We start from the raw sequence: 15,000 nt of genomic DNA on the forward strand, positions 1-15,000 counted from the left end.
TACTGATTGCTGGATAAGATATTAAAGCGGTTGAGAAAGGTCATCATTCTAACACTCATTATTTTTTCGAGAATCTTAGAAAATGGAGACAACAAAGAAATTGGTCTGTAGTTGCCAGCATCTCCTTTATCTCCCTTTTTATGTATTGGAATAACTTTGGCTAATTTGAACCGATCAGGAAAAGTTGCCGATTTTAGAGACAGGTTGCATATGTGCTTTAGTGGAACAATGATTTCGTCCACAAACAGTTTGACCATAAACATATTGAAACCATCATCAGACGTGGATTTGTTAGGTTTGAAGGAATTGACAATGCTGAACAACTCAGCAGTATTGATTTCATCTAAGTAGAATGTGTTGATATTCTGATCTGAAAACATTTCATGCTGCAAATTCTGGTTAAATCCGCCTTGGAGTGAATTTATCGTATCAATAAAATTTCGGTTGAGTGTGTTACAAATCTCTTTTTTATCGGAGATTGTGCAATCATTTAACTTCAAATGGTCAATTCGAGTGGTCTGCTTTTTAACATTCATCACTTCATTTATCAAGCGCCATTTTGCCTTTATATTATTATTATTTAATTTAAAAAGTTTGTCGTAAAATTGTTTTTCTGCATTACGTTTAGCTTTTGTAAAACTATTTCTAAGACATTTATACACAAATAAATTATTCGGAGATGGATCTTTAATGAGTTTTAGATACTGCTTATTTTTTTCTTTGCAGAGCTTCAGAAGATCCGCATTCATCCAGCTTTTTTTAAATTTAGAACTCACAGGTGGCAAAAACTTACAACAATCATCCACCGTCCTTCGAAAATAATCAAGAAATTTTTGCACACAACGATTCACATCACCATCATTCAAAATGAAATCCCAGTTGGTGTTGTTTAGGATTGTCTTTATTTTATTTACGTTCAATTTGGGTACATTATTTCGATTCGAACTTGAATTAACTTTTTGAACTTCCATATTGTTCGTTAAACAAAAAACAGGATAATGGTCAGACAAATCTGCAATTACAACTCCAGCCTGATGAAAACCATTTTGATTAGTTAGAATATTATCCAAAACTGATGCAGATGTGGTTGTAACTCGCGTTGGCAAATTTATCAAGGCGTGAAATTTGTGGAACAATAATAATCTCTCAAAATTCAATTTATCTTTCGAAGCAGAATCCATGTTAATATTGAAATCTCCTGCAATATAAGTGAGTGAATTACCTTCAAGCAACAAATTTTCGAATAAACTTATAAATTCATCTAAATCAGCACCCGGTGGTCGGTAAACAGATATGATTTTAACATATTTATTGTTGTTCATAGAGATTGTTAATGTCAAAGTTTCTATTGAATCATGCATTACTTTTCCATCGACATTGTAAGCTATCTCATTCAGAACAAAGATTCCAACCCCCCCACCTTTTTTGCTCTGTCTATTATTAAATATGAATTTATATCCGTGTAAATCAATTAAGGGGGAAGTCATATCATCTAACCACGTCTCTGAGATTACAACAACAGTAAAACGAAAAGGAAAGGAATCCAAAAAAAATTTTAAATTACTCATTTTGTGAAAAATACTTCTTGCATTGATATGTATAATAGTGAGAGCATGCTTTGCCGAACTAATGTTATCAAGATTTGAATCATTAATTATTGAATTTGAAACGTAGTAATATTTACAATCACAGGATAAATCATTTTTAACACAATTATTTAATGATGAAATACTAGCCATTATCAACGGATGGAGTTTTAGGCGCTAGATTCGTGTAAAATAACCATTCACGAACATTGGCGTGTAAAGGCCATATATCAGCATTAAAAATTTTATCCTTTTCAATTTCAGGAATACAGATTCTGAAAGAACTATACTCCTCATCGTTGTCATTGGTTTTCTCAGCATTGTTTTTTTGAGGTCGTTTAGCAGGAAATATATTGTGGAATTTGATATCAAAATTTCGTAAATGTTCAGCGACTGTGTCTTTTGAACATGGGGTAATGTTACCAAGGTATATTACTGATTTCTTTTCCGCGCCTTTTAGTTTAAGTGACCCTGTGGTGTCGCATAGCTTCCCGACCGTTTTTTTGATTGGTAGCGAAGTTGGCTTCAAAATCCTTTTATTAACGTTATTGATGTTAGCATCATCTTGTTTACGTTTATTAACTTTATTGGGAACCACCATCCAAGGAGAGCTGTTATTGCTATCAACAGCAACATTATCTGCTGGAAGATTTAATTTCGCTGTATCCAAGTATGACATTTTAGTGGCTTGTTTGACATCAGTTTCTCTGGCGTTGAAAGAGACATTCCCTACTTGGTCACTGCCGGATTGAGGTTTGGTGACGCTACTATGAGACTGCATAAACTTTAAGAACAACTGGTTATTTTTTTCGATGTTGTCTAATCTTTCATTTAATTTATTTAAACTTTCGCATACCATTTTACTATTATCCTTGGCCAGACATATAGGAACTCTTTCAATGTTAAAAATAACAAATATTGGCAGCTGTTCAGATAATTTATTATCCATCAGTTCAACAAATATGTCAACAATGTCACAAACTTTTTCATATTTATTACTTCCTCGGTTCAACTGTTTGATTTTATCCTTTTTCAACATTTCATATTCGGAAACTAAAATTTTTTTACCGACCGAAATCTCGTCACACGTAAAAAATGATGCAACTTCATTTTTGAAATTATTATCTGATATAATTTCTAAATTCGTACTTAATAGCCATAAAATCTCTGAAATACAAATCCTTTTAGAAGCCATTACAACATATTTCAATATTATACAGGTAGGCTTGATTTAGCACGTTGTTATACGCGAATGTTTAGAGGCAAAATTGTACACAGCTATTTTTAATTAAAACGCAATAAAACAGAAAAAGTAGTAAAAAAATTTCAAAATTAAACGAAACAAACTAATTTATCTAATTAAACCTAAATTTTCGGAACTCTGAAATTAAATAAAGAAATTCTAATACTTTTTAAACGATAATTTGACAAAATATATGAATCGTGATTCGTAAATCGTGAAATACTGATTTCAAACGCATTTTTAAGAGAGGCTTCAGAGAGAATGAATTTTTAAAGAAAGCGTTTTAGGGTTTTTTTTCCATGTACATCTATTTAAAAAACACACAAGTACTTTACGCAAAGTACCTACTCTCACATAAATAATCTACGCACTCACACGCACACGCGCGCACACACACACACTCATGCACGCGCACACGCACAAGATTGTAGATATTCTCTTTTAATATTAATAACTTTTCATGGAAGCTTGTTGATGTTTAGTATATAGTACATATTGAAAAAGTAAAAGAAAAAGAAATAGAAAGAAATAAAGAAAGAAAGGAGAGAGAGAGAAAATGAGTGAGGAAGAATTGTCATGGCACTAGTCGGCCAAACAAAACTCGAGCCATACTGATAAGAAAAATCTCCTGACATTAAGCGCACATCAATCAATTTTGTTGAATATATACAATAGATGTGTGTGTGTATGTATATGTATGTATGTTTGTATGTATGTATGTATGTTTGCTTGTTTGTTTGTTTGCATTAAAAAAATTTAAGGGTGATGGGGTCCATCGGGCCGAGAACCTCGATACATTTTCATATTTTTCATTTTCTCGCCGGCTGCCCTGGCTGCGGCCAAACCACATTCCCTTCTTGTCAGAGTTACATATCGTTCGGCAAGGGTGCCAGGGACCGTAACGACCCACGCCAAACATCTACCGGCCCTCCACGGTATTAGTGGGCATCCATTGGGCGCTTACTTTTGTGCGCTATAATGCCGGGTGGCTCCTTAAGAATTGGTGTTGAAGCCTTGCAGAAGCAGCCGGCTAATGCTGGTGAGGTAGTTGACGGCCCCCAACCAGGCAACAAACTAAACCGTGGTGCTCAAACTCGTCCGCCCAACGCCACATAGGCACATGTATTTGTTTTGAATAACCAGGCCAAGTCTGAACCCTATGACGAATCTCACAATGAACAAACAAACAAACAAATGAATAAATAATTATATTCTTCACAGAACCAATGAACGATCGAATGAACGAATGGAAATAAATGAATGCATATATGGAAAGTCGATAAATCAATATATGCCAAAAGAGTTAACACGCTATTGAAAGACACGTTATGCCTTCATATCATGGAGAATGATAAATTATAATTGTGTACATATCTGTATATGTGAGTATGTATGTATATGTGTGTGTGTGAATGTGGGTGTGTGTTTGTGTGTGTGTTTGTTTGTGCGTATGTATGCGTGTATATAGAATATATTTATCTATTTACTTGTAATTTTCTTAGAAAAGATGTATAAAAATTCTTTATTTATGTTAGTTTATTTATTTTATTTTTATTTTTTAACCTTTCTGCGAAAAAAAAATCAAAAAATTTTTTTATTTATTTTAGTAACTCTTCTCAGTTGGTAATAAATTCAACTTAAGTGAATATGATTCTTGAGCGTGCGCTATTTATTGCGTTTTTCTTGTATGTATGTTTGTTTGTTTGTTGGTTTGTTTGAGTATGTATGTCTGTACGTTTTGATGTTTGTTTATTTGTTTGTTTGTGTGTATGTATGTCTGTATGTTTGTGTGTTTGTATGTATATTTTTACGTGTCTATGTGTCATATGAGTATGTTTTGTTAGTATTTTTGCTTACTTGTGTGTCTGCTTCAACCCACGTAAAAATAAAACATATCAATGCAAACGCGAAAATGGTGGTGATAAAGAGGTAGATAATAATAAAGATGTTGATTGTCATGATTAATACCGATGATGGTAATATGAGTGACTAACTTATTTGTTGCAGACACATTTTTGCGTTGAAAAGCCTTTTGTTGATAGCAATGCCTTTATATTTTTCAAATTTTAATTATATCTTAAGAAAATACTAATATGGTAGAATGCTTTCAACCTTTTCCAAGTTTCCCATTTTACATTTCTGTGTGTATACATAAGTTTTAAACATAGGCAAGTTAGTGATTTTAAGTTTGATTTTGAGTATGTATTAGTTCCATATACATGCATCAGACACACATACTCAATCTTACCCACACACACACACGTACACACAACACACGCACACACACACACACACACACACACACACTGCACACTGAAACATAGAGCACCAATCTAACACAATCATTCTATATTTATTCCAGGGCCTAAAATGTTATACGACTCAATGATTGAGCAATCAATAGTAAACAAGTGTTGGCTGGTATGAACACATTTTATACCTCTAAAATACAAAAAGACATAAAAATAAAGAATATACAAACACAAACATACATACACATGCAAACTCTCAAATACCCATGCATACATACACGAAAATCAACCAAAAAACTTGTGTGTGCTAAGCATTGCCCTTGGTTATTCACATTAAATCGAGGTATATTAATGTGATTGCTTAATTTAAACCAGGTTTCACTTATCTAAAAACGTAACGCAAAATTAAACACAAATAAATACAATCTTACGTATAAAGATTCAATTTAACAAATATACAAACAAACACAAACAAACTTATATGCGTTTTAAAACAAATACTTAAAAAGGACACAAAAAAATATAAAAAAAATACATACACACACACATACATAAAAATATACAAACACACACAAACAAACATGCACACACATACAACTCTACACACACATACAATACACGCAGGCATAAACATTCAGACTCCAGAGAATCCTAAACTAGCTGGCAATGCATTCATCCATCCGCTCTCTCCATCTAACTAGATCAGCACACCTTCAAAAATATTCAAGTCACGTACGTACTACGATAACAACAATAACAATAAAATTATGACTACAATAATAATAACAAATAAATAACAACAATTATAGCACTAATATAACATTGCATAGATGTACTGTATATTATACAAGCGTCGATGGAAGTTAAGGTTGTTGCTGTTTGTTGTGTTGTGTGAAATATGTAGAATAGTACAAATACCGATGTTGTTGAAGTTCAAAAAATTGTATTTAATACTCTGGCAAACTCACACACACACGCACGCACACACACACACGCACACAATTTTTAATTTTGTAATTTTTACTTGCTTTTTAAGTTAGTTACTCAAGCATATAACTTTTTTCACATTTTGGCAGAATTTCTTTGTGAATTTATAAGGAAATTACATTTCGTGTAAAAATTTTGAAAGTAACCTTTTTCCCTTGTTATAAAATTCTTCAAAAATCTTTCTTGTCATAATTAGCGAAAAGTGAAAGTAAAAATGCGACTACAACAACTACTACTACTGCTGCTACTACTACTGCTAGAACTACTACTGACAGTAGTAATAAAATTAGTGACAATAATAAATTATTTTATTATATTATAAAAAAATAAATGGTATAAATTATTACTGATGCAAAAATAATACAAAGAAATACCGAAGGAAAAATTGTTTATTCATAATTAGATGGCCCAGCGTGCATTTTTATAGAAACCACGTGCTAATAATTAAGTCTTGGAGAAAGAATTTTCGGTAGCAGCAGTAGTAGCAGCAGCAGCAGCTGTAGTTACTGGTAGTAATCGGAGAAAAAGTCGTAATAGCGGTAGTTGTAGAGGAGTAATATTAGTATTGTTGGTAGTTGCAATAATTGTAGTAATGTGTAGTAACAGTAGTAGCCACAGTAACGTGTAGTTTAAGTAGTGTGTAGTAGTAGCTGCAGTAGCGTGTAGTAAGTGTAGTAGTTGTAGCAACTGCATGATTTATGATAATTCTAGTAATAGTGACAGGGTTCGTAATAGTTGTTTGATGATTTCGTATTGATAAAGTATCATTTATACAGCTCGTCATCTGTGTGACTGGAATTATTGTTAGTAATTGTTAATAGCATAAAAATATTAGCTTAGTAGTAGTAATACTATTAGCAACATTATTACAATTGGACGTTTAACAGTAGTTAAAAAAAGTACTAATAACAGAAGTTGTTGTAATGGTGTTGGTGGTGCTAATAAGAGCAAGTAGTTGCAGCAGTAAAAGCAGCGACTACTACTACTACTACTGCTGCTGCTGCTGCTACATAGTGTTTGTGGTGGTGGCGATAATAGTGGCAATTTGTGATTCATCTTGATCCAGGATAACGTAAAAATACGATGCTATTTTGGGCCGTCTAATTGTTGTTGTTTATTTGCTGATGTGGTGTTGTTTATTTTGTTGTTGTTGTTATTTATTTTGTTGTTGTTATTTTTTCGTGACGTTTTTAGTAGCTGATCATAATCTTTAATGTTGTTGTTGTCAGCGATTCTTTGTATGTTTTAATCAATTTTTACGATAAAATGATTGTTATATAGATTTCCGCTGCCTGTTGTTATTTTTATTTTAATGTGTTGATCGCATTGATGTTGGAGTTGTTGTTGTTGTTACAACTTTTGTTGTTGTTACAACTTTTGATGTTGTTGTCTGTGTTGGTTTAGTGGTTTTGTGTGTCGTTGTCGTTCTTGTCATAGCAGTTGAGAAATTGCTGTTGATGTTGTTTTGTTATTGCTAATGTTGTTGTTGTCTTTAATGCTGTGTTGTAGATGCTGCAAAATTGTTGTTGACGTTATCAATGTTGTTGTTGTTGTTACTGTTGTTGTTGTTGTTTTCTACTCTTTTCCATGTATTTTATTTTGCTCTTTGTTAATTTTGTTTTGGGTTTCGGTCCTGTGTTTGCACGGTACTAAAAAATATTCACACCTCTTCGTTTGAAGTCCTGATTAGCCGTCAAAACGTTCATAAATTATTTTCTAATTATTTATAATACTATTGTTTTGGGTGCTACAGAATAATTTTTAATAATAATATTAATAATATCATTATTATTATTATTATTGTTGTTGTTGTTATTGTTGTTAATATTTTGTGATGTCGTTGCTGTTGTTGATGTTTTTTTGTTGTTGCTGCGTTCGGTTTATTTATTTTTAATTCTTTCTTATTCGGCTTTCCATTACTATTATTTTCAACTGCACGAAAAACATTACAGGAAGAGGAAATAGAGAAATCAGCGAATCATGTCTCGTTACCCACGCCATCTCCCTCTCTGACGTCATCGTCATCGTCACCATCATTTTTTTCTTCGTCACTAGGGCCATTGTTATCATTCAGAGACCCTTTGCAATCTCCAAATGAAGAAAGTAAAAATTTAACTTCGCCACTGGTTAACGCCCGCTCATATTTGTCATCATCATCATCATCATCATCATCATCATCATTACCATCATCATCCTTATCATCATCGTCATCATCATCATCATCATCCTTATCATCATCATCATCCTCATCATCATCATCTTCTTCTTCATCATCATCGTCTTCATCTTTATCATCAGTTGACAAATTCCATCAATTAGTATCAGAACATTGTTCCATGCCAGCCTCCACCCACCACCACAACCAAACAATTTTCGCCAATTTAAGCGCCCACATCAACGCCACGCACATGTTCATTTCTTTTCTTTGGCCTAAACTTCCGTCATCATCATCATCATCATCATCATCATCATCATCATCATCATCACCACCATCACCACCATCATCATCATCTTTTTCAGCATCATCATCAGCCTCTCCGTCGAACACAACAACTCCATCCTCATTTTTATCACCTACTTTTTCATCATCATCAAGCACTTTAACAACATCATCATCATCATTACCCTCATTGCCGTCATCATTACTAACATCGTCACCACCGTCATCATTATCATCATCGACGTCGTCATCATCATCATCATCATCGTCTTCGAAGAGAAACGTGACAGTTGAATTGAAAATACTATCATTCATCTGCAGCAATGACGAAGAGTTCGTCGGTAATGATCCTTATAATCATTACCATCATCGCCACCGTGACCATCATCATGGCCACGAAGATTATGGTAATGATGAGGAAGCATCTAAGAATGACGACTACCATGATGATGATGATGCTGACGATGACGTCATCAGTCGCGACGACGACAATGACGACGACAATATCTTCAACGAATTTGACGACGACGGACTTGATGGTAATAGTTACAGCAGCGATGACGACCGTGAGGTTGTAGCTGTCGAGCATTATTATCTAAGTGGCTTTGAGGGGGAGGACTACGATCCTTATGATGGAATACTTCCTGGAAAATTCATGGACAATAATAATAATAACAACAATAATAATAATGATAATAATAATAATAGTAGTAATAATGATAATAATAATAATAGTAATAATGGTACTAATAATAATAATGATAATAATGATAATAATAATAATAATAACAACAATAATAGTATCATAAATAATTATAATCGTAGTAATAATCATAATAAAGTTGATGACAATAACAACAACGGTATTCTACGCAGTAAGAGATATAGTGACAACAACAGCAGCAGCAACAAAAACAACAACAACAACCACAACAACAACAACAACAGCAACCACAACAACAACAACAGCAATAACAGCAACAACAACAACAACCACAACAACAACAACAGCAATAACAGCAACAACAACAACAACAACAACAGCAATAACAGCAACAACAACAACAACAACAACAATAATAATAATAATAATAATATGATAACCATTTATCCCGAAAGTAATGATAATGATAGCGATAGAGGTCCTGATGATGATGTTGTTCCGACGATGAGAAGATGCATCTGTCGTCACTATGTCTTTTTCCGTAACATCACGCCAGAGATTGTGAGGATTGTGATGGAAGGATGGATGAATGAATGAATGAATGAATGAATGAATGGATGGATGGATGGATGGATGGATGGATGGATGGATGGATGGATGAATGAATGAATAAACGAACGAACGAACGAACGAACGAACGAACGAACGAACGAACGAATGAATAAATAAATGACTGAATGAAAAAACGAACGAACGAACGACAAACAAATGAACGAACGAACAAAACGAACGAATGAATAGACGAAAGAACAGACAAAAAAAATGAACAAACGAATGAATGAATGAACGAATGAAAAACACCATAACATTGTCAATTATAACCATCCTTATCTTTAATACTAATCACTAACATTACAATTAGGTGACGAACCTCGTCTTGCTTCGAGGCAGCCAACTGCAGTTTACAAAAAATTCATACCACGAAATGAGGTTGTACAGCTCAAACCATCATCTCCATCCAAGTTACTTCATGAGTGAATCATTCACCATCGATCCCACTCACTATCGTGATATATGTTGGTGAAATTTCAAAATGATGATGACGACGATGATGTCATTGTTGCTGTTATTGTTTTTAGTGTCTTTTGTTAGTGTTGTTGTTGTTGATGTTGTTAATGTTGTTGTTGGTGGTAGTGGTGTTGATGTTGATATTGTTGTTGTGTTGATAATTTTTTTTCTCAAGTAAAAAATGAAGTGACGTAAATAGATGGATGGATAGATTGATGGATAGATGGATAAATAAATGGATGAATGTATGCATGGACGACTGTATAAGATAAATATCATGAATGTATGAATGGATTGGTGGATAGTTAGATAGATAGATGGACAGACGAATGGATAAATTGATGGATGAATGATTGGATATATGGATGAATAAATGGATAGATGGATGGATGCATAGACAGGCATTGAGTGGATGAATGGATGGTGTTTACTTGAATGAGTAAAATAATTTTTAACAGTTATAAATCTACTGATAAGACCACTTAATATCCAGATAACGGGCGAAGCGCTAATACTGACGGAGAAATGGAAGTAATTGTAGTAAAAGAAGAAGAAGATGATGATGATGGTGATGATGATGATGGCAGTGGCGGTGATGGTAATAGTTTCAATCATCATCATTTTTATCGAGGTCATCATCAGTATTATAGATATCACGGTGGGGACGTTTATCGCTTCTTTATCTTCAAAACCAACGCTACTACTACTACTACTACCAACAACAACAACAATAATAATAATAATAATTATAATTATAATAGTAATAATAGCGATGGTAAAAAGATGACCCTTGGAATCGTTCAAGACGACACAGGCATTACTGCAAGTACCAACTCCAACTCCGTGCACAGCCAGAGCGATACAAACATCACCGAAACAGATAACCCCACCACCAGCAACACCAACAACAACTACTACAACAACTACAACAACAACAACAACAACGTTGTAAACAGAAACATAAACAACAGCCCAAACAGCAGTAAGAGTTTAAACAAACAGTACAACAGGACTAAACAGCAACCAAAATCTCAAAGACGTTTAACCGACAGCAAACACAAAATCAAACCAAAACAACAACATAAACACACGCAACAACAACAACAACTTCAAAACGTTTTCGCGACTTTTTTCAAACCGAACGTGACTTCAATTTTTCCGAAAGTTGAATGTGTCGATGTCACATTTGACGCTGAAAATGAATTGTTTCACGTCGAGTTTTATTTGGATTTGGATATTGGAGAGTATTTGTTGAATTCGACGATAGGTTTTTTTGTTTGCATAATTTAAAATTATTTTTTCCGTGCGATTTTACTAATCTTTTTAAAAGCACTGTTACGATAATTTTGGCCACGCTCTTGGATTAGCAATACTTTCAATTATTTTCAAACGTCAACTCGTTCAATTCATCATCAACAACATCACAGCCATCCTCATTGTCATCATCATCATCACCACGACATCATCATCATCACCACGACATCATCATCATCACCACGACATCATCATCATCACCACGAAATCACCATCACCGCCAGCCACCACATCGCCACCACATCATCGTACCCCACCATCGCCAGCCAATCACGTAAAGACAATAGTGGTGCTAGACAGCTATCCCGCATCACACGAGTTCATTTTAAACAGCACCGAAGTTCATTTGGTACTTAGGGAGGACGGGAATCATCTATTCCACGTGGGTGTTTCCAACTGCCGACAGACGATTAATTTTATCAAAATTTTTTTTGATTTGTTAATTTTTAATATTGTAGCTAGTTTTTGGTCTTAAATGTTGTTGTTGTTAATATTATTGTATGTGCTTGGTATTATTTCTTCAATGAAAGCTTTCTAATTCAAATTTTTAATTTTTTTTCCCAATAATATTTCAAACCTTTTGTGAAATGTTTTAACTGCTACAACCTTCTTTTGATTTGAAGTTTGCACAAATGTATAAATTACTGTAAACAACGAGATTTAAAGTTTGATACAATTTTTAATCTATATATTCAACGACATTTCAAATTCAAAATTTTTAGATGTGCCATTTTTTGCACATAAAAAATTGACTTTTGAATTTTTTTCATGTTCAAAATCTGTCCTGTCTTTTACACAAAAAGACCACGTACATATTTGCAACACCGCTACTTAAGATTTTCAATAACGTTTTTAAAAGATATTTTTTCGTGTTCCTTTTTTAGAGAATAACATTTTTAGTCACATCTCACACACACACAAAAACACACATACACATACACGCACACGCACGCATATACACACAGATGCATATATAATTTGCATCTATTTAAATCTATCTATTATACTATTTAAAAAGTTTCACATTCCCGACATAAAATATTACTCTAAATTAAATTCACCACTCACCCCAAACATTGCCACCTTCACGCAACAGATAAGATCGCAGTATAAAGAGTTCAACATGTCGTTTGAGAACCTGGTTATCAATACAACCAAGGAGGGGTTGGATGATTTTATGAAGAAACACAACGCCAGCATGTGCCTGGCATCCTGTACGTTTTGTATCGTTTATGTAGAAAGAGAGAGAGAGAGAGAGAGAGAAAGAGAGAGAGAGAGAGAGAGAGAGAGAGGAGAGAGAGAAAGAGAAAGAGAGAGAGAGAGGAGTAGGAGAGAAAAAAGAAAAGTGAAAGAATAAAGAATAAAAGAGAGAGTTACTGAGAGTACCATTAATATAAATAATTCCATTAAACCCATAAATTGGCAATATTTTGAATTTAATTTAATTTCAGTCGTAAGCAACGGTCGACAGCTGATAGCCGTTGTCACCATCGTGACGATCAGCGTTTTGGTAATTGTAGCGGCCATCTACGTATTTTATTTGCTAAAGCGACACAGGAGTCCATCCGGTTGGTTTCGTTGTTGGCGGTGGTGTTTTTGTTGTTGTTGTTTTGTTGGTCGCTGAGATTGTTTTATCACTGCTGCCTTATTTACTTGACACAATAATTATCGTATATATAAGTTACGTTAATTCGGTCTTCGGTTCGTTCGTTCGTTCGTACGTTCGTTCGTTCGTTCGTTTGTTTAATATTTAACAACAGCTATGATAAATTATCTCTGAAATTGATTGTCAGTCACTTGATTCGGAGCTATGGATGTTGTTGGTGGTGGTGTTTGTTTTTATCATTAGTTTTTATGTTTCGTTGAGTTATTTCTGTGTTTATTGTGGTGTGGGGCTCGTGTGTGTTTGCCGCATTCTTACTGGTGATGTGTGGATAACAAATATATCACTCAGCTTTCGTTAAAAGTTTCCAAAATTTCTACAATATATACATTCTGCCTGAATGTTGTTGGTTGTTGAACTTGAAATTACTTCTTCCATTATATGTACAGATGCTATAACACAATGCATATATGTATATTTCTTACATATATTGACACGCACACACACACACACGCACACACACGCACAGGTAGGTAGCTAGTAAGAGTTCTTCCATTCGGTCATCAATCTACAATGATTACATAGATAACACGCAAATATTCATACATACAATATATATATGCATTCAGATTGATACATATGAGTATCCGTACCATACATATCAGCTGCACGTTAGTATATGAGAGGTTGCGTGATAAATTAATGTTACGTTACGCACTGTTAAGCCTACTAGCTTTCCGGCTTAGCCGTGTACACACACGCATACAGACACGCGCATACAGACACACGCACACGCATCCTCTGGCACGCAATCAATTAGATAAACAATGATGGATGATATGTATAAGCCATACTACATATCACACCACACCACACCTTACGCTCTGGTGTGAATGCGCGTGTGAGTGTACAAAATGTATGCATGTATCTAGAAAGTGCTTTCTGAGTTGTACGTAAAATTGAAATAAAAAAAAGTTTAAAAATTAAAATGTCTAAAAAAAACAGAATTTTTCAAACCATTTCAATAAAGAATGAAAATTACAAATGAAACCGTTGAACTCAGAAAGACAGATCTCTCTCCGCTGTACAATTGAAAAGAGGCACACACGCCCCCACAGCAATACGCATGATTAAAAAACAAAGAAACAAAAGCGCACATTGAAATTATTAATAATATTGAATGAATTAAATGTACGAACAAGAAAGGACACGTGAAGCCTCTTCCTAATCCATCAACAAACAGAAAGAAGGTCACTCAATGCGAGCAGAATAAATTGGAAGATTGTTTCTTTGAGTATTTACAGACAGACTTATTTTCAAATATATCAACAGTTTGCTTATAAATTTATGCACGCCCACACACGCACAAGCACACACGTGTACACACACGTGTACACACAGGTATGTGGTATGCCACCCACACAACTTCATGTACGCAAGCACACATTAAACAAACACTCACTCGTCATGTTTGACAGAGATATTTACACTGCATACAATTACTGCTACATCTATCATACGCGTGTATCTTCGAATACGCACAACCAGACATACAGACACACACACGCACACAGACAGACAAACACACACACACACATGCATACATATATACACATCTTAGGTGCAATAGTGAGACAGAGAGATAGCATTTCAACGGTGACGACAGCCGCAGCCTACGCCACTACACCGACGGACGGCTGGGAAATTGATCCGGCGGAGTTGGAATTAGGTCAAGAATTGGGTCAGGGTGCATTTGGAAGGGTCATCACTGGATTCTACAAGAAGAAAAGGGTCGCCATTAAAGTTTTGAAAGGTTTGTTTCTAACCCTAATTCAACACCAAC

At 34.4% G+C, this 15,000-nt stretch overlaps 3 protein-coding genes across 3 annotated transcripts in view; 1 reads left to right on the top strand and 2 right to left on the bottom strand.

The window, feature by feature from the left end:
* Window positions 1-1,361, bottom strand: part of HELRODRAFT_179562 (hypothetical protein) — a gene marked incomplete at both ends in the record, with an annotated part of 1,698 nt that extends 337 nt beyond the window's left edge. Inside the window, one exon of the mRNA XM_009028384.1 lies at window positions 247-1,361. Within this exon, the coding sequence (XP_009026632.1) occupies window positions 247-1,361 (1,115 nt within the window). The remainder of the gene's footprint in view (window positions 1-246) is intronic.
* Window positions 1,362-1,731: 370 nt separating this feature from the next.
* Window positions 1,732-2,781, bottom strand: HELRODRAFT_179563 (hypothetical protein; the record flags this gene model as incomplete). The annotated part of the gene is made up of 1 exon (XM_009028385.1): window positions 1,732-2,781. The coding sequence occupies one exon, from the start codon at window positions 2,779-2,781 to the stop codon at window positions 1,732-1,734; it is 1,050 nt and encodes a 349-aa protein (XP_009026633.1).
* Window positions 2,782-14,753: 11,972 nt separating this feature from the next.
* Window positions 14,754-15,000, top strand: part of HELRODRAFT_87050 (hypothetical protein) — a gene marked incomplete at both ends in the record, with an annotated part of 1,904 nt that continues 1,657 nt past the window's right edge. Inside the window, one exon of the mRNA XM_009028361.1 lies at window positions 14,754-14,970. Within this exon, the coding sequence (XP_009026609.1) occupies window positions 14,754-14,970 (217 nt within the window). The remainder of the gene's footprint in view (window positions 14,971-15,000) is intronic.

This window comes from Helobdella robusta (genome assembly GCF_000326865.2).
Source record: "Helobdella robusta unplaced genomic scaffold HELROscaffold_55, whole genome shotgun sequence".
Taxonomy (NCBI): domain Eukaryota; kingdom Metazoa; phylum Annelida; class Clitellata; order Rhynchobdellida; family Glossiphoniidae; genus Helobdella; species Helobdella robusta.